At 44.7% G+C, this 24,032-nt stretch overlaps 3 protein-coding genes across 3 annotated transcripts; 1 reads left to right on the plus strand and 2 right to left on the minus strand.

Moving 5' to 3' along the window:
- Positions 1–389: 389 nt before the first annotated feature.
- LOC108044479 (negative elongation factor D) lies at positions 390–4,485 on the minus strand. Its single transcript, XM_017123507.2, has 5 exons — positions 4,332–4,485; positions 3,505–4,217; positions 2,314–2,760; positions 1,764–2,245; positions 390–1,694 (listed from the first exon to the last, which is right to left on the minus strand). The coding sequence occupies exons 1-5, from the start codon at positions 4,392–4,394 to the stop codon at positions 1,663–1,665; spliced, it is 1,737 nt and encodes a 578-aa protein (XP_016978996.1). The 5' UTR covers positions 4,395–4,485; the 3' UTR covers positions 390–1,662.
- Positions 4,486–5,023: 538 nt separating this feature from the next.
- Positions 5,024–13,565, plus strand: LOC108044478 (serine/threonine-protein kinase ATR). Its single transcript, XM_017123506.2, has 5 exons — positions 5,024–5,307; positions 5,373–7,575; positions 7,631–7,924; positions 8,242–12,945; positions 13,310–13,565. Exons 1-5 carry the CDS (start codon positions 5,081–5,083, stop codon positions 13,433–13,435), a joined length of 7,554 nt encoding a protein of 2,517 aa, XP_016978995.2. The 5' UTR covers positions 5,024–5,080; the 3' UTR covers positions 13,436–13,565.
- A 39-nt stretch (positions 13,566–13,604) lies between these two features.
- LOC108044475 (phospholipid-transporting ATPase IF) lies at positions 13,605–21,558 on the minus strand. Its single transcript, XM_044460986.1, has 7 exons — positions 21,240–21,558; positions 21,046–21,171; positions 19,331–19,877; positions 17,767–18,181; positions 16,663–17,254; positions 14,716–15,508; positions 13,605–14,254 (listed from the first exon to the last, which is right to left on the minus strand). Exons 1-7 carry the CDS (start codon positions 21,439–21,441, stop codon positions 13,768–13,770), a joined length of 3,162 nt encoding a protein of 1,053 aa, XP_044316921.1. The 5' UTR covers positions 21,442–21,558; the 3' UTR covers positions 13,605–13,767.
- Positions 21,559–24,032: the final 2,474 nt, after the last annotated feature.

Consider the following 24,032-nt stretch of genomic DNA (forward strand, 5'->3'; position numbering starts at 1 on the left):
TAATGATGTATGTAAATCTGAAGAGGGAAATCATAACAGTTTGTTATTTCTCTGGTTTTCTCCTTTTTTTGCCAAAAGAAATAAAAGACCTTTTCAGAAATATACAAAAAATTGTATCCTAATGCCTACATTGTACAATTAATTTATTTTTTCTATTGTCACATTCTTATTTTACAATTATATTTCTTATTTAGCATTAATGAATCAGATGTTTTGCTTTTTTAGGATTCTCACCAATTACAGATTTTTAAGCCTAATTTTTTCCTGAGAAATATTAGGGGTTACATGGATTTTGAATAAAATAAAAACTATTTTTTTTTAATTAGTTAAATATGCCTCGATCGGATTAATGCCTTATTATTATTTTAATCGTGCTTTTCTCATAACTATTAGCCGGAGGACACTTTCAATCAAAAAGATTTAAACCAATTTTATTAAATTCTTTAAACATATTTAAGATTACATCACTAATTGAACAAAGGATTTTATAATCTTAGCTAACTTTCAAAATGAAAAAATCAGACAAATTAATGGGTAAACTTGTCCTTTGTTCATTAAATTTTTATAGATTGGTAAAATCCATCACCAGTTATGAAATCCACCGGATGGTTTTTGTATTTTTTTTGTAGACTTGGGAAATAATGGGCAAATTTGGAAATACAAATTACTTTAAGACCAAATTGGCTTAACATCAATTTGGATTTTAATTATTTTTTAAAAAACGATTGGAAGTGCTGGTTTTCGGCCCGCGATTTCCATGTTACCACTTAAGTTTTGTAGATTCGAAGATATTAAATTGGTGATGAACAATAATTAAAAGAAAATTTAAGAATTAAATATAATTTAGGTATTTTTTTAACGCTTTGAAGCCGCACCTTTTATAGGTTTGGGCAATCAACCAATTGCAAATGGTGTCTCAAGATGAATTAAATTTGATGTAAGAGACTCTGACTAAGCGCGTTTTAATATCTCATTATACCCTTGCAGAGGTATTGTAGTTTAAGTCAAAATATTGCAGTGGAGAAGGCATTTTTGAGCCCATAAAGTATATATATTTTTTATCAGCAACCACAGGAGGGTCGATCTAGCATTCCTTTCTGTCCGCTTCTACGCAAACAGTCTCTTAGTTTTAAAGCTATGTAATGCACATTAAAAGTCTTCTTTCTATTGCAGGTATAAGTCGAAATTATATTAGAAGTCTAGATTATTAGACATAAAAATATCAAACAGTTTCAGTTTAAATTTAAAAAAAAATCGGACGACATATACATTTAACTGATATGAGAAAGATCAAAAGCAGATCGAAAAATCGACTTATGTTTATTCAAACGCATAAAAATCGAAATATAGTCGTTTTATAGAATATTTAATTTTTTTGAAGGCTGCAAGGGTATGTAAACTTCGGCATGCCTAAGTTAGCTTTCTTTGTTGTTTCTTAGATTGTTTTCTTGTCAGGGCTCTTATAATTTTGTATATATTTTTGTATAAATCTTTTGGGTTCAATTAAGATCATTGCCCGAGGCAGAAAGACACACGGCGCACGTCTAAAAACCCTCAATAGTTCTTAATTTGCAATTTCTAGAAAAACTATTTTTTCAAAATGAAACATTTTTGGAGACCTTTGAACGGAAGTCGCCTTAAAACACTTTTTGACATTACATTCTATACAGTCGTGTAATGCGCCTTACAGTGAACTGAAATATATAGAAAATCGAAGGTGGTTAGGAAGGAATAAACGAACAAGTGGTCTACCAAAAGCTTACCAATAAACTCGGACACAGGATCGTTGTCGCCCTCGCCGCGCATTGTGCCTGTGATCTCCTCGTTTTCAACCATTGGCAGGAAAAGTTGCACGAACTCCGGCGAATATGGGTGTGTGATGGTCTCGAGCACCTCGGTGACAAAATACCGGATTAAGGAAATGTCTGTGTCCTCTATGGCACAGCATTGCTTAATGTATCGGAGAACGGGAACAACGCAGCCGCGTGTTAGCAAGTTAACCATCCGGTCCAAGATCATCTTCTTCATCTCTAGTTGCACGAGAATCTCCAACTCATCCTGCTTGGACTCGAACAGGCGAATGAGCAGGAATAGGATCTGCTGCTGCAGGGTGGGATGCACGGCCGCCACCTCGTCGAGGACCGCCAAGTGCGTGGGACAGCTGTCGGTGGAAAGCTTAAAGTAGGACGGCTCCATTACCACGTTTTCGATCCACCGAATCACACCAACGCCCACCACTGGATATCTGAATGCAAAAACAAAGTACACATTTGAGCGATGCAGTTACGGACTTTAGAGTGTCTGCATACTCACTTGATACAATTGTACAGCGTCTGCAACTCGGCGATCAGCTCTGTGGAACCCTGGTCCACGTTGCAGATGGTGTGAGCCTTTTCGATAGCTTGGATGGTGCTCTTCAGCTCCTCCTTGTTTAGCATGCGTTCAGTCATGGGCCGCTTTTTGGCTGGCTGGTCAATAACCGCTGACGCGTAGGCGAGCAGAAACATGTACTTCGGCTTGTGCTCGGGGTTAATCTTAACACCGGAACGGAAAAGGGCGTCTACTAACAGCTCTAGGAACTGAGGGTTCCGTATTAAGTCGATAGGCGGCGGATCGGATCCAGAGTAGTTCCGGAAAAGCACGGTGATATCAGCGGGGTTCAGTGTGTTGCGGGTGAGCATGGAGGTTAGGGCTTGACATGCCTGTGGGTAGACCGCCGAACCATTTAGGGCCATTGTTATAGGCGTCACATTTTGATTGCTGTACGAAAAAGAAGGCAAATAATCAGTTATGTAAAACAAATAGTTATTTATGGGAAAGTGAAGGTTTTCTTAGGGATGAATTTATTGTGGAAGATTAAAAGTTTAAGGAAAGTACTTTAACAAAATCATTCTATCATCAAAAGTCCGTGGACTGCGTTTAAGAAGAGCAAGAACCCAAAGAATTCCCAATCGATTTTTAAAAAAATTTTTTGGAGCGCACAATATTTTATGTTATATCTGTAAAAACAAATCTGCATCATACTTAACAACTTTATCTTGAAATAATCACAAAAAGGCCTTAATTTTATTCACTTGAGGCCCACGAATTAGTTTAAAATCAAAATTGGCGTACTAAGGAAATGTATTACAATACCTATATCACAAATTAATAGTGCTATCTTGGCATTTGTGCTAGTTAGTAAATGTAAAAACGGAAAACGATCTTAAAAACCATTTACAACATTAAATAAATTATATTTTTGTATATTAAAAAAAACATTTAAATTGACCTGATCGTTCCTATGGCACCTATAGATTTGTTCTATGCTAAATTTTGTATCAGCAGTGCACCCATTATTGATTTGGATAGTTTCAAGAATCTATCTTTTACACAGCGTGAATAATCCGCGTATAACTGTTATATGTCAGATATAGGATAAGATATAGACGTCCGATCTTCGCTTATAACCACACATCTGCTTAATTTACACTTTTCTACACATATTTTGATCACTTCTCTTACTTTTGCAAGGCGTATTTAATGATTTCCTGGGAGAGACGCTTCATATTGAATCCGCCCTTCTGTTCCTGGCTGAGTACCTGGATCAGCACCTGAGAGTAGACGTAGGTGTGCTGGCCGTGGCAGACCATGCGGGCGCACTCTTGAATCGCGCCATGCACGTCGTCCGGATTGTTCAGAAACTTGACAATCGACGTCTTGAGCACCCGCGAAAAGACCTCGATCTGCTGAGCCGCCGTCGAAATGGATGTGATCTCGCTCTGGAATCCCGCGTCCGAGATCAACTTGATCGTAAAGTTGAGCATCAAGCAGTCGGGGTACTCCTCGGCCAGGCGGTAGATCAGTGAGCGCCACGTGTAGTGGTCGATCATCTCTGTGAGCCAGTCAGGCGTCTCACCTTCCTCGGTGAAGATGGTGTCCGCTTTCTTTGGGTCGAAGGACTTCAGTATCATCTCCTTGAGGTGGTTCTCCACCATGGCCTGCACCTCGGTCACCTTGACGCCGGCCAGGATGAGCCACTCGGCGAGCAGGTTGGCCATCTGGGCCACCGCCTTATAGTTCTCCGATAGCATCGATATAACCTCCTCTGGAGAGCCTCCGGACTGGAAATAGCGCTTCAGCTGCGTGAATATGCCCGGCTCCATGATGTAGTCGGGTGTCAGGAACTTCTCCAGGCACTCCTGAATCGTTTTCTGGGGGTTGTCCTCCAGCATTTCCTATAATTGAGACGGGGATAACGAGGATTAGTACGTATCAATTTGTTTATGCCGAGTCTCACTAAACCGCGTCATCGAAACCGGGATAGCCTGCATCGCCGAATTTCCAGTTACCTCCGGGTTTGACTGTGCTTTGGCGCGGCCCTGCCAGCCGGAGTCGTCGTATTCTACTTCCATTTTCACTCAAAAACTTATTTACAATAACATATAATAATATTTTTTTTATTTTGATTAATTCCGTGAGGTTTTAGTGTGGCTGTAAAGTGCAAACTCCAAAATCCCTAAATGAGTATGTTATGCCCCGTACACACCATGATTGCTTCTCTGCTTTATGCCACCAAATTTTTTAGAAAATTTGTACAACGGGACTCGTGGTTTCCTTTCTAAATATTAAATTAAATAATATATTAGGTGATTTTCTGTAAAACAGTGTGTGATATTTTTTATGAAATTTCTCAAATCATTAGACCCAGAGAGACCCATAAATTCAGCATTTTAGGACACGCTCCGTGAACGACGCTACCGTTAATTTATTGTATTGAGCTTAATGTATGAACTGGTTCCGAAGTTGTCCCCATGCCAAGCGATATTCTTTAAAACAGGGAATTTAGTTAGGGATTCATAGCACATTTGACTGTTTCAAAAGCCCAACAGCTCCGCTGGGCTGTGTATAATGCGTGTATAATGTGCATATGTAGGCGGAATTTGGCTATTAATTTAAGGTTCCAGTTCTTGTGGTTCTTTGTAAGGTAGCGATATATATCGGCTGAGAGAAAAGGGATTGAAAGTGTCATCGCTGCCACGGATGGCGGTATTGGTAAACAAATGTCTCGCGGTTGTGAATTTGAAATAAAATTGGCAAAATGTCGAACCAACGGAAGGACATGTGGAAGCTCCTTTACAATCACGTAAACCGAAACGGGAGCAACTTGTCCCGGGTGTACACTGTGATCGAGGAGATCCTGTGCCAGGAGCCGAGCCTGATAAGTTGCTCGTTGGTGCGAGAGCTGCACAACAAATTCCAGGACACGTTCCTGCTTTGGCTGATCAACAAACTGGCCAAGTGCCTGAGTGAGCCCAGAGATGGCAGGTGAGAGCCTCAGTCCAGATTGGCCAAAAGCTATAAGCATAATGCACACCTTTGTTCTGCCGCAGTCAGTGCATCAATCTGCAGAGGAAAATACTCAGCTCCTGCTGTTCCAATCACCCCAAGCTGTACGAGCGTCTGGTGCTGGCCTATGTCGAAGCCCTGGAGGAGACTCACCTGCAGCTGAGTGCCCTTGACTTCAGTCAGGGGTGCGACAAGCATTCGCGCACCATATGCTTGAGCATCTTCCAGTGCGATGTGGCCTGCCTTCAGGAGTTCGATCCGCAGTGCGCGTTCGAGGACATCAAGGTTCCCATTGAGCAGGCGGACGTGTATGCCAAGAGTCTTCTGGAGGTCCTGCAGCATGCGCATCACATCGGATATGCCACGCACGGAGACATATTCTCGGCCAGCCTGCATCAGGCCCTGCTAATCCTGAAGGAGTGCGACATGGACACAAAACTGGCCAGCTTAACCTACTGCCACAATGTCCTGCGGTCGCAGTCGGCCAACAGCTGGCTCACAAATCCGGACGTTGCCCATTATGCGGAGCAGACGCTGGAGGCAACGACAATCATGTGGTCTATGGTTCCCAAGTGGCTGGAGATGAGTTGTATGACGCGCCCGGACCTCAAACGGCTGAATGAAACCACCAAACAACTGTTGCTCGTTCTACAGCAGCGTGGCCGTCCGGCTCTGCAGCTTGGCTATCTCCTTCTAAATGAGATTCTTAGTTTGCCCGCAGGCATTGATCTAGATGATGGCCTATTGGAAACTTTAAGTGACTTTGTCCAAGGCCAGCTAGAGTGTTCGGTAACTTCGCTGGAGCAACTAGTTCACTTGCAGCAGCTTTTGTTAGGCCATTGGAACTCCCATTTACTGCCGATCCTACCTCTCATGGCTGTCAAACAGACTGAGATACGCACAGCCGTGGTGCAAGCCCTGACCCATGGCCTTGTTCAAATAATGGATAAAAAGGAATTATTGCCCAAAAAATGGACGGAATTGGTTGCCATTTTACGTACCTTCAAACAGCTGGAGCAGCGCGTCTTTTCACAGAGCCAGCATAAGATAGCTGAGCACGAAGGCCATATTAATTCCTCAGTATTGGCCAAGTTGCCGCTGCAGTGCGAACTTATAAATGGGACGGACACTAACTGGAATAATCTTGCGATGCAGCTGATCGAGCAGGAGTCAAAATGCCCCCCAGACAAGAGCCACATATACTTGGAAATCTGCTCGCTCCTGATGCAGGTCACCTTTATCAGACACTTCCTGAAGTCGCAAACGCAACACCAGCTGCTGGCAATTCTTCAGCGGCTCATGGAATTATCGTACCTTTGCGCCATTCGCTTGGAGACCCCTTCGAGTGCTCATACTCAAATGCAAAGCTTCTATGCCCAGCAGTACATGAGACTCATTCAATCGGACGAGACACAGGAGGTATTCTGTGACAACCTTCCGCAGTTGTACATAGCAGGATACATAAAGCCGGAGCAGCTGTTGAAAGCCCTGCCCTTTATTGTAAGTCGAAGGGGGCGCGCTCATGTTATCCGATTACTGCTGTGCTCCCAGGCAGGTACTTTAAGTGTCTTTAAAGTCCAGGACCACATTGATTTATACTGCCCGAAATGCAGACCACTGCCTGAGACACTCCCAGGCATTTACCTCGGAAAATGCAAGCAGCAACTGGTAAACCTGGACTTTTCAAGCGCCTCTATCCTGATGATAGCAAATGATTTATTGTTTAATCCCGATTTTGCCTTCATTTCCCACCACTTGAATCTGCTGTGCTTTGAACCCAACGTGATTCTGGGGCTGCTTAAGGAAGCTGAATTACTGCAAAGGGTTAGCGTGAAAGGCTTCCAGCTCCTGGTCCCTGCGATGCGTTCCCTTTCGCCAGATTTCATGGAGAAATTGGCCAACCTGGTCCTTGGTGCTATCAAAGTCATGCTGGACAAACCGGTCCTAGAGCAAAACGTGGTGCAGCAGAGGGGTGTGCTGCACATACTAGTCGCCATTGCCCACACGGAAGTCGATGAAATATGGCTCTTCCACTGGTTCAAAATGACGTTCTTTTTTTTGGTGCACACTCGTTCTCTGGTGGCTCAGGAGGCCATACTGGCGGCCACTGAGATGTGTGCCAACCATGGTCTGCAGACGATCAATCTGTGGAACTGGTACAAGCGCGATGCTCTCGACCTGGCTGTTCGCCTGGCATTGACCGGATATCTTGCGGATGGCGTTCGCTTCACCCGATCCCTAAGGGCGGTGAGTAATTTGACGCCGTATCAACCAACACATTTGACCTCGTCTCTGTTTTCAGCTTACCAAAATGTTGGGATTCACTTGCGTCCAAGAGTTCACCTGCAAATATCATCGTCTTTTGACTGCCATGGTCCTGCCGCACTGCATTATTGAGCCGCGTTCTAAGGGAGTTCTGGTACTGATAGCCAAACAGTTGCGGAAACCCATTGCAACTTTGTTTTCCACCTCTTTTCTGCGGCTCTACACCCACGTCTACCTCACCGAGGAACCGGAGCTGGCCAACAGTTGCATTGAGCTGGTGGTCAGCTGCACCCAGTCTAGCCTGCAGCAGTTAATGAATGCCGATGTGAAGGTTAGCTGCAGTTTTTATTATGTAGGGTATTTTGATTTTGGCTAGAGGTTTGTAACGCCGCTATTTTTCGATCCCATCAAAGCTGTCATATATCTTTCAAATCAACCGTCCGGTTCTTTCAACTTATTCTCGCAGTGTAAAAACTATCAGTACTAAACATTCCCAATTGTGTTTAAGTTTCTAGATCTCGCGGTTGGTACGACTAAATTAGAAACGATCTGGCCAAGTTCAAATATCAAATTTCAGACTATTTAAGCTCCACTTTGTATATTTCACGCAAGCGTATCCGATAATATTATAATTTTTTGTATCCCTAGCAAACGGTGGCTGAACTGCTTATTTATTTCAACCGGAACCCCACGTTCGTGATGCGATCCTTCCAGAGCCTGCTGCAGTTAACGGTCGGTTCCGAGGAGGAACTCTCAAGTCAGACGGCCAACGCGGAGTTTGCCAATTTTATTGCTGAGCGATTCCTGGGTGTGATCACATACTTCGAGAGCTGTCTGAGCGAACCGTCTTTTGAAAAGCCGTTGAAGGAGGAGACTCTGTACAGCTTGGGGCAGATTATGCGATTCGTGGGCTCTCAGCACGTCACGCAGTTTCGGTTCAAGATCATCGCCATGCTGAGCTTTGTGCACACATTGCAGGAGCATCGCCTCCAGCGCATTTGCCTGAAGATCTGGCACATATTCCTGCATGTTGTAAATGTGCAGGAGCTGGGACCGTCGTTGGGACGAATTGTGGCCACCTTGCAGCCGCTGCTGGCGGACAGCGAGAGCGTGAAGCAAGTCAATGACCTGTATGAGTTTATAATCCTGCGCAACGCCTCAATGCTGGGCAGCTTTATGACGGACCTGTACTTCCTGGAGCGCATGGAGAACGTCTCGCCCACCATTCAACGGTGCGTCAGAAGGCACACAGCCCACCTGGACCTGAAGGGATCGGGGGAGGAGGAGGGACAATCATATTCGGCGCCGCAACTGGTCGAACAGTTGCGCTTCCTGCAAAAGCACATCACCGACGAATGCTTGCAGGTGCGCGTGTACGCCCTGCAGCATCTTGGCGAACTGTTTGGGAGGCGACGACCCGAGCTTAACAGCACGATCCTGAATGAACTGCCTCTGGAGCCGCTGCTGGAGCAGATTTTGAACGTCCTGATGGCCGGCTGCCAGCACGATGATCGTCAACTGCAAATGGCCTCGGCCAAGTGCCTCGGGGAACTGGGAGCCATTGATGCCAGCTACCTACTCTCGAACTACAACTTCGCCAGTCCCCAACAGCTGCCGTTAAACATTCTGTCCGACGACTTTGCCGTTTTAGCCCTGACCTCGCTGTGCCGTGGCTATCAGTTCCAGCAGAAGACGAAGCACGTCGACAGCTTCTCGCTGGCCATCCAGGAGACGCTGGCCGTTTGTGGCATCTCGCCCAAGGAGCAGAAGAAGGTACAGCTCTGGCAGTCGCTGCCGGCTCGAATGCGCCAGGTGATGGAGCCCCTACTCCACTCCTGCTACACCAGTTGCCAGCGCCCAAGCACCTGCCTGCAGCAGCCGCTCTTCGGCAGCCACTACTCCCACAACTTTTATGAGGAGTGGGCCTTCCTCTGGGCCAGCCGACTGATCGACTACATCCAATCCGCGGACACGCGCCACCTGCTGAGCTCCTACAAGCCGTGCATCAAGCGGGATGGTAATATGCTAAGCACCTTCTACCCATACATACTCCTGCACGCACTGCTCGAGTGCACGGAGGAGCAGCGAAGCCACATCCAGGAGGAGTTCATGGTCGTCCTGCGCGCCAACGAGGAGAGCTCGAGCTCAGTCAGGAGTCGCCAGGAGCTGGGGGCCATTAAGGAAAACGCCTTCAAGCAATTCGAATCCCGTAAGTACGCCGCGGGCATCAAGCCATCCGTGACTAGCTCTGTTTTGGAGCGCAAGGAGGACTCCAGTCGTGTTCCTCGCCTGGCTGGCAAGTTGTGCGCCGAGCTCCTGGAATTCCTGCAGCGCTGGCTCAGGGAATGGCAGCGAATCCATGGCCGTAGCACCGGCGGAAAGCCGCCGGAAACGATAGATGCTAACTACCGAAAGATCCACGAGTTCCTGAACCAGATACCCAAGCTGTTGGTGTCTCGCGCCAGCTACAATTGTGGCGAGTACGCTCGGGCCCTTAGCTACCTGGAGAGTTATTTGGAGGAGGGCGAGGACAAATCCAAGAGGCTGCTGGAGCAGTTTACGTTCCTGGTGGAGGTGTACGGCTCACTCAGGGACCCCGATTCGGTGGAGGGAGCGGTGCAGGTGCGCAGTTGCGACATGAGCGTCATGCAGGACATCGTCGTTAATCGGTTGGTGGAGCGGCAGCAGGACATGATCACCTCCTACGAGCAGCTGCTCTCCAGCACGGACCAGATGCAGCCGGAGCACGTCCGCGCCATGGTCGACGCCTATTTGAGGGACACTCCGAAGACCGCCCAGCTGATCGCCGACGGGCTCTGGCAGCGGCTGCCTGACCAGTACTCGGAGCAGTGCTTCGCTGAGTGCAAGTCGGAGTTGCTCTGGCGCCTGGGAAGCTACGACGAGCTGGAGGAGATGCAGTCCAACTGGCCGGCTCAGTGCTCCCAGGGCTGTCTGAAGCTGCGCAGGCCACTCACCACGCGCACCGAGTTCAACTCGCAGCTGGACGGGATGCGGGGATCGGTGCTGGAGCAGCTGCGCAGCTGCTCTGCAGTCCAGCAACACTCGTACGCCAATGCCTACGATGCTGTGCTGAAGCTGCACCTGGTCCATGAACTGCAGTGCAGCCAGCAGCTCGTAGAGCAGCTCGAACAGGATCGCGACCGGGACAGTCAGGAGCAGCTCATGAAGAAGTACTTCGAGGACTGGCAGTACCGCCTGCAGGTCATACAGCCGCAAGTACGGGTTCAGGAGTCCATTTACAGCTTCCGCCGGAATCTGCTGGCGGAGCTTCAGCGCCGCCTCTCGGATCGCGACCACCTGCTCCCCCACTTGCAGACGGAACTGGCCAGGATCTGGCTCAACAGCGCGCAAATCAACCGCAACGCTGGCCAACTGCAGCGCGCCCAACTCTACATTCTGAAGGCGGCGGAGTACAAGCCGACGGGCCTCTTCATCGAGCGCGCCAAGCTGCTCTGGCAAAAGGGCGACCAGGTGATGGCCATGAACTACCTGGAGGAGCAGCTGTCCATCATGCGCGTGGCGTGCCACGGCAACGTCAAGCAGCTGGAACCGGAGCAACGCCACCTCTTCTTTCAGGGAAAGTACTTGCAGGCCGTGTACAGCGCCGAGTCAATGCACCTGTGCGCGGATGCCGTCCTCAAGTACTTCGAGGAGGCCATTGCCGTGCACCGCCAGTCGGAGGGCTGCTACGTACAGCTGGCGCAGTTCCTGGAGAAGATGCGCGAGGCCAGGCAGGGCAGTCCGTCGGTGCCCACCGGCGAGTTGGACGACATGCTGATCAATGTGATGGTGAACTATGCGAGGTCCCTGCGCTACGGCAGCGAGCATGTCTACCAGTCTATGCCTCGACTGATCAGCCTTTGGCTGGACACGGCCGAGTCCTCCACGAACTCCGAGCAGGTGAAGAAGATGAACGATCTGCTGACGAACTGCTGCACCGCGTTGCCCACGGCCATGTTCTACACGGTGTACTCCCAGATGCTGAGTCGGCTCTGCCATCCCCTGCCGGAGGTGTTCTCGGTCCTCCGCAACGTGATAATCAAACTGGTGGAGGAGTATCCCCAGCAGTCCCTGTGGATGCTGCTGCCGCACTTCAAGTCGGCCAAGTCGAGCAGGATCAAGCGCTGCAAGCTCGTGCTCACGGACAGCCGCCTGCAGAACTCCGCTTTCCAGAAACTGCTGAACGACTTTAACTCGCTGACGGAGCGCCTCATGGACCTCACCAACAAGGAGGTGGCCCTGGACCGGACATACAAGTTGAGTGACCTGGACACCCGCCTCAGCAAACTGTGCAAACAGCCGGAGTTCTCGAATATACTCCTTCCCTTTGAGAAGTACATGCAACCAACACTGCCGCTCAACTCGGACAGCCACACATCGACGCTGTCGCACATTCCGTCGAGCTCGGCGAAGGCAAACTGGTTTCCCTACCAGCAGATATACATCAGTGGCTTCCAGGAGTCGGTGCTGATCCTGCGCTCGGCGGCGAAGCCCAAGAAGCTGACCATTCGCTGCAGCGATGGCCAGGACTACGATGTTTTGGTCAAGCCCAAGGACGATCTGCGCCGAGACGCTCGTCTGATGGAGTTCAACGGCCTGGTCAAGCGTTATCTGCACCAGAATGCACCTGCCAGACAGCGGCGACTCCACATCCGCACCTACGCCGTGCTGCCGTTCAACGAGGAGTGCGGCCTGGTCGAGTGGCTGCCCAACCTGGCCTCGTACCGCAGCATCTGCATGGGCCTGTACGCTCAGCGCGGCCTGGTGATGTCCAGCCGACAGCTGCACCAGCTGGCCGTGCCCCTGAACGACCCCATCGAGCGCAAGCGGGAGATCTTCACCAAGAAGCTGCTGCCCGCCCATCCGCCGGTCTTCCAGGAGTGGCTGCGCCAGCGATTCGTTACCCTGCACAGTTGGTACGAGGCGAGGAACACCTACATCCGCACCGTGGCCGTCATGTCCATGGTGGGGTACATCCTGGGACTCGGCGACCGGCACGGAGAGAACATCCTGTTCGCCGAGGGCAGCGGCGACGCGGTCCACGTGGACTTCAACTGCCTGTTCAACCAGGGCGAGCTGCTCGCCTACCCCGAGGTGGTCCCCTTCCGGCTCACCCAGAACATGATCGCCGCCATGGGTCCGCTGGGCGTGGAGGGCAGCTACCGCAAGTGCTGCGAGATCACGCTGCGCCTGCTGAAGCAGGAGACCAAGACCCTGATGTCCATGCTGAGGCCCTTCGTCTACGACGTGGGAGCCCAGACCCGAACTGGCGCCGCAACCTCCAAGATTACAAGGGATGTGCAGCGCATCGCCGATCGCCTGCAAGGACACGTAAGCAACTTTTCTCGGTGGTCAGATGTTTTCTCAGAGATTTCAAAATGAATCATTTTATAACTTAGTTGAATAGTCTGTCAGAGGAAAGCAGATATTTGCGAACATTATATTTATGATCATCACCATAATTTGAGCCAATCAAATCGACAGACCTCTGTATCGAATTAAAATCAAGTTCAAAAATAGTTTGGATCAGGCTACAATATCCAATTGATTACATTACAGTTTGAGTTTAAAGTAAAAACAATGAAGTGCAAATGGTAGCGTCTTCATCTACATTTGAAATTTATCAAGAAAACTCTGAACCACGTAAACAACCAATTTAAATGAATTTAACTTATGTTTCACTATCTTTCTACAGGTTAAGCTGCAGCAGGCCAACAGTATTCCTCTTTCGCCCGAGGGACAAGTCAACTTCCTCATCAACGAAGCCACCAAGGTGGACAATTTGGCTGTCATGTACATTGGTTGGGGGGCGTTTCTTTAGTCGTAAGTGTTGCGATCTGTCGAGGGTTCGCAACAAATACTCTTATTTCTACGGATTGTTGTACAAATACTGGTTCCACTCTTGTTTTTTTTGGATGAAACACAAATTTTTGAAGTTAATAAAACCATACTACTTGTAAAAGGAACTAACTGGTGTCTAGTTATGCACCTTAAACTTCACCAAAGACACCGATTTTTACCCCATTTTTAAACTAGATGCTTTTATTAAAGTTCTTAACAAGTTTGTTTGTAACTATTAGCATTTTACCCGGTTTTTGTACTTGTTTTTATTGCTTCTATAAACTCGAGTGGTTAATTTTCGGGATACATTTCTTATGCTGCTGACTTGCCTGCGGGCGGCGTTTTCCTAAACACTTCCTTTGCGACCCTAACGACCAAGTCGGGCAGCAGACAAGCCGCCGAGCAGACTATCGTGAACAGCCACAAGGGGAGCGAGGCCAGGAACTGGTTGTAGACGTCGTAGAGCTCCCCACTCTGGACCAGGTTGTAGAGGTATGTGGTCAACATGAAGGCGGCAATGGAGGCGAAGATCAGGGCGAGGTTCAGATAGGACATGTAGCGAGCCACCAGGAGCAGCTTCAGGTTGCCCACGATCACGATAACAGTGATGAGCATGGTGCCGAAGGTCTGGAAGCTGGCAGGCTGTCCCATGTTGAAGAGGACGTTCTGGTCGTTGAGCACGGCGTAGGTGAAGTAAAAGATTGTGAAGCACTGGACAAACCCGTTGAGGATCCAAAGGCAGAAAACCCCCATCGACGCTTGTCGGTTGTGGGCGATTCGCTTGTATAGCTCCGGATGGCTAAAAATACAAATCGAGAAAATAAGAAATAAGAAAAAGGAATAAGAAATAAGCAGTAAAAATGAGAAAGGCAATTAATTAAGCTTAAATGAGTCTACGCTTGGAGTTATAACTAACTTCATTGATAAGCTCATTATCTGACAGTTGTAGAATTTAGTCGTCTGATGTCAAAAAGTTACCACTCGTAAACAACTAATGATTTAAAGAAAATCTGATGAAAGCTCATTAATATTATTATTATTAACTGTGGTCACCGAGTATAAGATAAAACATGTTTGGTAATTGTTCCACACATATTTATCTTGACCACTAAATGCTTTATAGTTACGACTACTAGAAATGTTGAGTAGGCAGCATTGAGGCTTCCACAATTATCAACGTTTCTACTGATGATTTAGACCAGTCAGTAATACATTAAGGCAATAATCACTAGGGCTAGGTAGCATACTACTTTCACTGACCTGAGCAGCGTCTCCTCGCTGTACTTCTTATCGGAAAAGGCCAGGTATGTGAAGCTGAACGAGATGTAGACCAAGTCGAAGAGCCAGAGGTAGAGCGAATTGTAGACGTTGGTGGCGGAGAAGAGGTTGTACAGCTGGAAGAGTGCCATGCAGCCGGTGATGATGATGTTCTTGTAGCAGTAGAAGAGCACCAGGAACGCCAGCCGCCGTGAGTTGTAGTGCCCGTGGACGAGGAGCAGCCGGCGCAGCATCTCGAAGCGGGCGATGGCGAAGTCGGCACACCGGGCGGCCTGCTTTCCCTCGCGGCCCGCTATCCCGATGCCGATGTGGGCCTCCTGGATCATGGACACGTCGTTGGCCCCGTCGCCGATGGCCGCCGTGATGTGCTTCTTGCGGCGCTTGACCAGCGTCACGATCTCGCTCTTCTGCAGCGGACTCAGCCGGCAGCAGAGTACCGCCCGGCAGCGCAGGGCGAGATCGGCGAACTGACTGGGCGTGTGTGTGAGGAGGGCGGTGATCGACGTCCCGTCCACCACCAGGACCTCCGGATCAGCGGCGTCTATCTCCTGCAGGCGGGCCAGCAGCTCCTCCGGCCCAGTGACGTCGACGATGAAGTGCTGCTTCGATCCCGGCGGGATGTGTCGGCAGGCGAGGCCGATGTTGTAGGCCGTCTCCACTTTGTCCCCGGTGAGCACCCAGATCTTCAGACCAGCCGCTTGCAGAGCCTCCAGGGTCTCGCCCACCTTCTCCTGCAGAGCGTCTTCCAGGGCAGTGGCGCCGAGCAGGTCAAGCTCTGCGAAAGGGACAGTATTTCAGGCGACTTAAGGTGCTCAAAAAATCACATTCTAACTCGATCATATAAGCTATGATCACGAGAACAGAATAATATATATTATTTAAAATTATAAAAATTGAAAATATGTGCTTATCATTCAAAATCATTTTATAAAAAAAGACTCTGGAAACCATGTATTTAAGCTAGCACACTTTTTCTGATGATTAAAAATCAGTAAAATCGTTTTCTAAACTGCATAAATTGTAAACATTTTGATATTAGCAATGATATAATCAAACGAAAACTGCTTTGATTGTGAGTAAAACTCAAAAGATTCAAAAATTTGTGTTTAAATTGGTAAAGATTTAAATAAGACTATCCTTGGCCCTAAGGGAACGAGATCCCTTATATTTTAATGAACTTGTCTGAAACTTAAAGCGCTATTTTTTGATAAATGGTAGTTTAAATTGAAGGCCATGAGTAGAAAGTATAGAAGAATGTAGAAAACGAAGAAATACAAAAGTATTGATCTAGCCATATGTCATTATCTTTAATTGGTAAAATACAACAAAATGGGGATAGATCATTCCCTTTCCATCGGATTGGTAGGTATAAGACAGATATAGGATGTATAAATCCAATTGTAATCAGATTTGAGTTATTGTTTGGAACATTAAATAAAAACATTATGTTAAACAAAATCTGGGAGATATACGTACATTTCTTCACAAACAGTAAATTTTAATAGTTTGACCCCAATGTTCCTATGGCAACTTTAGGATATAGGTGTCCGTTCAGCGGTTTTTAAAAAGTTAATCTGATTACACACATTAAAGAAGATCGCAATAGTTTTAAATATCGTGTCTTTAAATTGACTGCGTTACAAACTTCTGACCAAACTGATAATACTTCTGCAAGGGTATAATTAAAAAACTTAAGAAATTTTGTATTCGGCTTGAAGGACCATAAACAGTTTGTTTTGCTGAAATATACCGTTTCCTGGCCGATACCTGATTAAGCACAGTAGTATTATGCATCAAACTTATATCTTTATGTCCGTCTTATCGCTTTCTTTTATAATTTTTCGACAGTGTGCTTTTGTACGGAATACTTAAAGTTGAGCTTCTGACTGCCCAAATCAACTTGAGTCCTTATTCAAAAGAAGGACTTACCAATCTCAACCGTTTCGTAGCATTCCCTTATTAGTTCATTGCGGTTGCTTAGCTGGGTGTTGGCCCTCCGGTAGAGCACCTCGAAGTTTCCGAACTCTTCCTCGGTCAGGGTGCGTCGGGCCACGGCCAGAGTGCGAAGACCCTTCTGGGCATACTTGGTTATCTGCTCGTCGGCTTGCTTCAGAAGAGGACACGCCTTGCACCGCGGAAAGATGGCATTCTCCGCTCCCTTGGAGTAAAGCCAGATGGTGCCACTCCGATCCCTAAGTACGACGCTCATCCGCTTCCGCTCCGAACTGAACTCCAGGACGTGGAGTCGCTCGAACTGCAGCTCCTCAGCACTTGGATACCGGCAGATGCGCAGGATATTATTGTCTCGTCCTTTGTACAGAAGACCAAGGTTGGCGCAGCCCTCGAGCAGCGCCTTTTCGTCCGGACTGGACGCCTGATACCGGTCCACAATGCTGTTACTCATGAGGTGGCTTCGTTCTGATACGGTCTCTGGCGGCTCCAAAGCCTTTTCCCCCACTTCCTGGAGCACTTCCACGGTGTGACACACGGCCAGCGCCTCGAAGAATACTGTTGCTTCCGTCTGATGTAAAGAGAAACGGAAAACTTGGTTTGAATACTATATTATCACAAGATTTTCAAATGCTTATAATTAAAGTTTCAAAGAAATTGATTCTATCACGATCATATAGTACAGTTCCTTATGGATGGACACATTAATATAGTTTTATGTTTCACTTTGTCGCTTACCAATTAAAAATACTATCTGCCACTTTAAACAAATGAATTAGGAGTGTTAGACATTGTTATTTGAAACCCCATTATCTGATTTAAAAGCAACAAAACCTGATAGTTTATATTATATTAGGATATGGGAAAAATACTTTATCGGGCAGAAATTGTTCCGCCACTGCGCAATGCCTACAATTTCAATAACCTTTTGTTTAAAAATACTTAAATCAGGGACTATACTTAGTTTAAATCCATTTCATTTTTACATAACTGTAGTTAAATAAAATCTGGTGGTCTGAAACTACGATTGCTAACCTAATGAAAATACACATTATTAGTCAGTGGTGCTTCAGACGTACTCACATCTAGCTTTTCCAGGTCAAACTGTTCGCCTGTGGCTTCGCAGAGGAGATGGGTATTCTGCAGTTGAAAATCCTTGTCCGACACAAAGCAATTCACGAACTTCATGAGGTTCTTGGTGAGAGTGCCGGTTTTGTCGGAGAAGAGGATGTTGACCTGGCCCAGCTCCTCGTTCAGATTGGACGCGTTGACTCGGCAAGGCTGGTCGGTGTCCTCGTCGTAGAGCTTCAGGTCGTTGTGCATGAAGTACATCCCAAAGATGCGGTACAGTTCGATGTTCATGTAGGCGGAGATGGGCACCATGTAGTTAAAGAGCAGCAGAAACGAGAGGAAGTCCTCGAAAATTTGCAACGCGGAGTTGAAATTGGTGGGAGGACCCAGATAGGGCATGGTTGGCACAACCTTCGTCTCCTTGTGACTGTAGGAACAAATATGTTTTAAAATAAACACGGAAGAAAGATATAATCCATTGTTTTATGTTATTTTAACAACCATAATCTTTTTTTGTTGCTCAAAATAAAACTCATTTTGAATCTAGGTTTTTTTTTATCGATTTAGAAACAGTAGAAACAAAAATTTTGATTTTCGATTGCAGTTTAACTCTATGATTTTGAAAACAACTCGTAGATGGTATCATTTGTTAAAAGTGCATTCTCGTTTTTAAATGTTTTCATTTCAATCATATTTTTTATCTCCAGTTTTGGCTAAGCGATCGGTCATTGAGAACTCATTTTCTAGAACCTCCTTTAACTTTTCCATAGACCTTATAGAGATTGGTTCTTTAAGATCACGACAGAATTGAAAAAAGCGTTGGTAAATTGAAGAACCGCCACCATAAATTGCACCATCGAAGAAAAACGGAAATAAATTCTATTGTTTTTACTCAAAGGTGGAACTTTAGCCTAAGCCAACAATCTATTAATTTTAACAATCAGCTTTTTTTTAGATCGAATTTTTGTAAATGAGAAAACGACTGTTTAGAAAAATTACACTATGTTGTATGTTGTCAGCGCGAAAATGCATATTAATAGATAGTCTAAAGACGTATCTTGTTTCTTTCTTCTAACTAGCTCTAGCATTATAACGTTTTTACTTTTGCATTTGTAGTAATGGTAATAGTTATTAATCTTGTTGACTATTGTAATATTAGGTTACTCCTTACGACTTATCCCACCAGGCCTAGTCTCAAATTGCTTATATTTTTCATTTCTGATTTGCCTTTTGATCTTGCGACAACATAGATTCCAATATCTTTTGATCGCAAGAATCTATTTACTTTCAAAAAAGCGGCAGACAAAATTATTGATCATCCTGATTTTTTTGTTCTTCAATTGTCGGCTTCTTATGATGGCTAGTTGTATTTATTCTGCCGTTTTATGTAATATTAAATATTTATATTTAATATTATATGCAATATTTGTTTGGTCTAGAGGTGTTACTAAGGGATTAAAAGCAAATGGAGATGGTTTGTTTTGGCAAGGGAGACCAAAGTTTGATATTACTATACTATAATCATGGACTGCACTATAAATGTGGCAGATATAACCAGGGCTGGAACTCCACTCACCGTTCGATGAGGTACAAGACGACCACCACCACCACCATGCCCACGATGAGTGCCACCATGAACCTGTTGATGTACTTCTCACTCGAGGCCGACTTGTTGCCCGTGTAGCGGCTGTTCAGCTGAAGCTTCGTGTGCATTCCGGTGTAGATGGCGCATCCGACCACTCGGTCGGTGCCCTTCACCCGGACTCCGCGCAGCAGGAGGTTCTCGATGGTGAGGGGCAGGGCGTCGCTAGCTCCAGCTCCCAGCTCCAGACGGCCATTGAAGCTGTAGAGATCGCTGGTGGAAGGCTCGCACACGATGAAGTCCTTGCCCGGGAGTCCGTCCTTGGGCGAAAGCACGTAGTTCGGCGGCACGGATATGGTCTTCAGGTTGGTCTCCCCATCCAGATTGGCCGTCGTCACGAAGCATTTGCCATCCGCTCCAGATGATTGGAGCAGCACGAGGTCGCACGGCAAATCGCCATCGTTTCGCACAACCACAAGGTCGCCTGGTACGATAAACTGGGAGTTTATGACCTCTTCTTTTCCATTTCGGATGACAGTGACTGGAAACGGAATGGGTTTGATATATAGAAAACGACATCGGAAGATATCTTCGGCAATCCGAAGTGTTAATGCAAAGTAATACCGTAAACTTATAGGTGATCAATGCCAATCGGCCAGACTTTGGTTCCTATGGCCGCTATATCATGAACATGATCTGTATAGCTTTATACTGCGCGAATGAGGTGCAAAGAACCTTATAGCCAGAATGACTTGATAAAACTCATGGTATTAATACAAAAAGGGTTATTCCCTTTATTCCCTAATATCGTAGTTCACCAAAACATATGCCAACATATTCTTAAAAATAGATATTTACCAAGCTGGAACCAATAGTTTCTATAGGATATAGAATAGGATATACCCGTCCGATCCTTGGCATTTACAAATCTAAACCTGTAATCTGCACAGCGAAATGAACTTGAAATTAACCCCCTGATGCTGATCAGGAATATATGCTTTAGGGTGCCAATGTCTCCTTTACTGAGTTACAAACTTATTATCAAAATTATAAGACCCTTTGGTTGGGTTTTACCCTTTATATATATTACCCTATATATATTCCTGATCAGCAGCATTAGGGAGTAAAAATAGCTATTCAGATATCAGATAAGAGTAATTTCGGTCAAGAGTCAATCTAGCATGTCCGTCTGTCCGTTCGTCTGTCCGTCCGTCCCTAGCTCCCATAAAAAAATCAAAAATTAAAAACAATTTATGTGAAACAACATTTTTATTTTGCTGTTTTTCTATTTATCAAAATATTCCCTCGAGATATAGTTATTATTTACTATATCAGAATTACGCCTTTAGTTTTGTTAAAATTAGACAATAATATCATATATCTGACATAGAAGCGATGGCAAAATGCAGCGCAAAATCGACAGGGCTTCATTGTTTTTAGTAATATAGGCATAGAAATCGAAATGTAGTCGTTTTGTAATAACTGCAAGGGTATTTAAACTTCGGCTTGCCGAAGCAATCTTCTTCTTGTTTTTCCTAAACTATAAAAATAAATTTCGCTGGTCAACTTTCATAAGATAATATATATAATATATAACTCAAATTTATAATTTCTAATATATATAACAATTATTTAAAAGCAATCTTTATTTTCCAATTTTAATGATAAATTCGTTACGGTCTTTGGCTTAATTACATGTGATTTCTTACCTCTGGCTGTGTTTACGAGCTTGTCACTTTTCGACCTCGATAGGTCCTCCAAGCCCTCTTTTAGAGCCGTGATGACCATGACGAACAGCAGGGGAATCAGCGAGACATACGGCGATATGGTTTCATCTGTGTGAATGGTGCGCGGTGAGCATCGACCCTTTGGGGAACAATATCGTTGGGGCAGCCATACTTACTCACGAAGAAGGAAACGATTGTGATGATCAAAAAGTAAAAGTAGACGGCTCGCCGGAACTGCTCGTAGAAGTTGAGGGGCAGGAAGGTGAGCCAAGTGTACTTGGTGGTGGTCACCCGGTTAAGGGGCTGCTTTTGCCGGCCCTCAATGCCGCCGATCTGAATCCGCAAGGGATCGCCCTTCTTCTTCTGGCCCGCTCCCATTGGCACTGCTGTTCAGGACCCTGTCTATAAGGAATACGATCTCTGTAGTTCGCTCAGAAACGCTGGCAGTGGTTCATCGTAGCTGGGAACCGAATGGAGGTGCGCACGCGCGATGCCTTTCGGAGCAAAAGTTAGACTGAATTTCGAAGCGAAATAGCCACATAAATTGGCGTATGATAAAGATAATTTTCCATTTCCGCTTATATAAAGCGATGTTGGTTTTGAGTGGCCCTGTCATAGAGGTATCCCATTAAATGGCTGGACACTAGCTTCGAAATCTCTATTCCGGCGTGGTCGATTAGTCCAACACATGCTCAGATTAGATGCACTCTTCATGTCAGATTAGTGATGAATTTGAATTCCCATGTCTCTAATTCAGCTACTCCTTTTAACTGCCAAAAATTGTAAGATTACTTCACAGCAACAAACAAACCTTTTATATCAGCGCTTACCATTAACTGATTAATACTATCGCCTGTTTAAAATTCCAATATCTAATCCACCTAATACCTGTTTTCACACTTCCCTAATCAACGGTGTAATCAGCACAACACTTCGATTATACCAATGGCACTTGGAGCTGTTTTTAAAAATAAATTAAGGTCTTTGAGTTTTGGACTCCTTGCTTCTGTACACAGAGAAAAACGTATTAATCGACTATCAGATACCCACTACTCATTGCCTTTATTAGAAAAAGAAAAAGGTACGAAGGTGAGAGAGAGTTCATCTATTATCCAATTTCTATCTATTTCTTATTTGTTTTTCAAATTTTCCAGCAGATGTCATAGATGAAATTCTATTCTTATATACCTAGTTATCCGTAGAGAAAGAGGGTATACTGAGTTCGTTAGCACAAGTTTTATACGTAATAAGATACTAATACGTATAATTTACTACTGGGAATAAAATTATATATGTGAACATTTTTTATTATTGACTTTTTAACTACATTTTTTATTTGCTTTTTAAAAATAAATTTAATTTCCATTTTATATTTTGTGCAAAATCTTGAATCGATTTCTTAAATTTTTACTGAAACTTTGCGTACCGTTTCGTAAATAATGCTTTTCGAGTTTTAAAATCCCCAAATCTGTTACGGATATCCCGAGATTGATTTTGGGTTAAACACATTGTTTGGAATAGATTTATTCGAATTCCTAATGGAGACTAGAATTACAGAAATTAAATATATGGAAATTCAACTGAATATCTATAATTACATGTGTCCTAGATGAGAGTGGGGCGAAACAGACCCCTGCGTGATGAAATCACCCACGCATTTTTATTTGCAGCAAATCCCTATAAAAACAAAAGTTTTGAACTTCTGTTTGATTTGTGGCTAAAATATATAATTTAAAGAAAGTGTTATTAATGGTTGCATATTTTTTATTTAACAAAAATTAGTTACAGGAATTATGCGTTTTTCGATGCACCCAGATATACATATATAAGGATATATAATATATATAAAACAAAACAGTATAAGTACTTATTGGAGGACATTCTAAGCCAAGTAAAGTTTAAGGAATTTAGGTTCCTAAAAAGCACCAAAATGCTAGTCAAAAAACACTAGACACTAACTTAGCCGATATTCAATAAGTACACTGTTATACCACACATGTACCGTAATATGAGTTTTAACATTATTCGAAAGCCAAATATTGAGGTTCAAAAATACTTAAAGCCATTCTTCCAACCATTAGTGTAATGTTCCCAAAATTATTATATCACTTGTGGGCTAACACAGTATAATAGATAATGATTTAAAAGTGCACTTTTTTATTTAACGGGGAATTCCTTTTAACCCCTAAGCAAAATATGAAAGCTTCTGGAAATATGTAATACGCCGTGTTGGTGTTGTATATTTTGTTGCACAAGTCTATGTTCACCTACATTTGTAGCTCTATAGCTTAATTAAGTCAATCAATATGTCAAATAAGGGCCATTCAAATTTTGAATTATTCAATATACCTATTTGGAAAGATACATTCTAGGGCACCTATATAATAAAGTCGTTAGATTTTAATAAAATGTAAAAAGGTATGATAAATCGACAGTAAGTTATGCCAACTAATCCAAATAGTCCTATAAGTTGCTTGCATTAAAATTGACCGAAACTTAATAGTATAAAGCATTTCCACTTTGAAGTCGTATTTGAACATGGACTTAGAGCTATTGGCACCAGAATAACAGTTTAGAGTAACTCTTCTGTAAGCCATTCTTGCCTAATTTCCCTTTCTTCACTATGTTGATTATGAGTTAAAATCATTTCGTCCTAAGATATCACGCCGTACACTGTCCTTTGTTTTGGCCATTGTCCTTATTGCAACTGCCTGCTTCACTTAAGTCGCTTTTGTTGGTGGGAGGTATTTTTCAGGTCCGACTATTAAATTATTGTATTAAACAATTTAATTATTGTATTAAACAATTTAATATGTTTACTTACGTGTCGGGATGGCAAGTATAGGAATTCCGCTAAAATATTTTCATGAATCCCATTTAAAACAAACTTAAAATGCTAAAATCACGGAATAATAATAAAAATCCATTTGTTGTTAAGGCTGAAACTGCTTTAGAAATTAATAATTCAA

The sequence above is a fragment of the Drosophila rhopaloa genome, unplaced genomic scaffold (genome assembly GCF_018152115.1).
Source record: "Drosophila rhopaloa isolate 14029-0021.01 unplaced genomic scaffold, ASM1815211v1 contig_3, whole genome shotgun sequence".
Lineage (NCBI taxonomy): Eukaryota > Metazoa > Arthropoda > Insecta > Diptera > Drosophilidae > Drosophila > Drosophila rhopaloa.

Excerpts from the sequence above, each read along its gene's own strand:
- LOC108044478 (XM_017123506.2), top strand. The coding sequence starts at position 5,081 with ATGTCGAACCAACGGAAGGACATGTGGAAGCTCCTTTACAATCACGTA. Across the intron at positions 7,576-7,630 it reads TCACCCGATCCCTAAGGGCG|CTTACCAAAATGTTGGGATT; the intron begins GTGAGTAATTTG and ends CTCTGTTTTCAG. Across the intron at positions 12,946-13,309 it reads CCGATCGCCTGCAAGGACAC|GTTAAGCTGCAGCAGGCCAA; the intron begins GTAAGCAACTTT and ends ATCTTTCTACAG.
- LOC108044475 (XM_044460986.1), bottom strand. The coding sequence starts at position 21,441 with ATGGGAGCGGGCCAGAAGAAGAAGGGCGATCCCTTGCGGATTCAGATC. Across the intron at positions 19,878-21,045 it reads GCTCGTAAACACAGCCAGAG|TCACTGTCATCCGAAATGGA; the intron begins GTAAGAAATCAC and ends TTCCGTTTCCAG. Across the intron at positions 14,255-14,715 it reads AGCGAGGAGACGCTGCTCAG|CCATCCGGAGCTATACAAGC; the intron begins GTCAGTGAAAGT and ends TTGTATTTTTAG.
- LOC108044479 (XM_017123507.2), bottom strand. The coding sequence starts at position 4,394 with ATGGAAGTAGAATACGACGACTCCGGCTGGCAGGGCCGCGCCAAAGCA. Across the intron at positions 4,218-4,331 it reads AAGCACAGTCAAACCCGGAG|GAAATGCTGGAGGACAACCC; the intron begins GTAACTGGAAAT and ends TCTCAATTATAG. Across the intron at positions 2,761-3,504 it reads ATTAAATACGCCTTGCAAAA|CAATCAAAATGTGACGCCTA; the intron begins GTAAGAGAAGTG and ends TTTTTCGTACAG.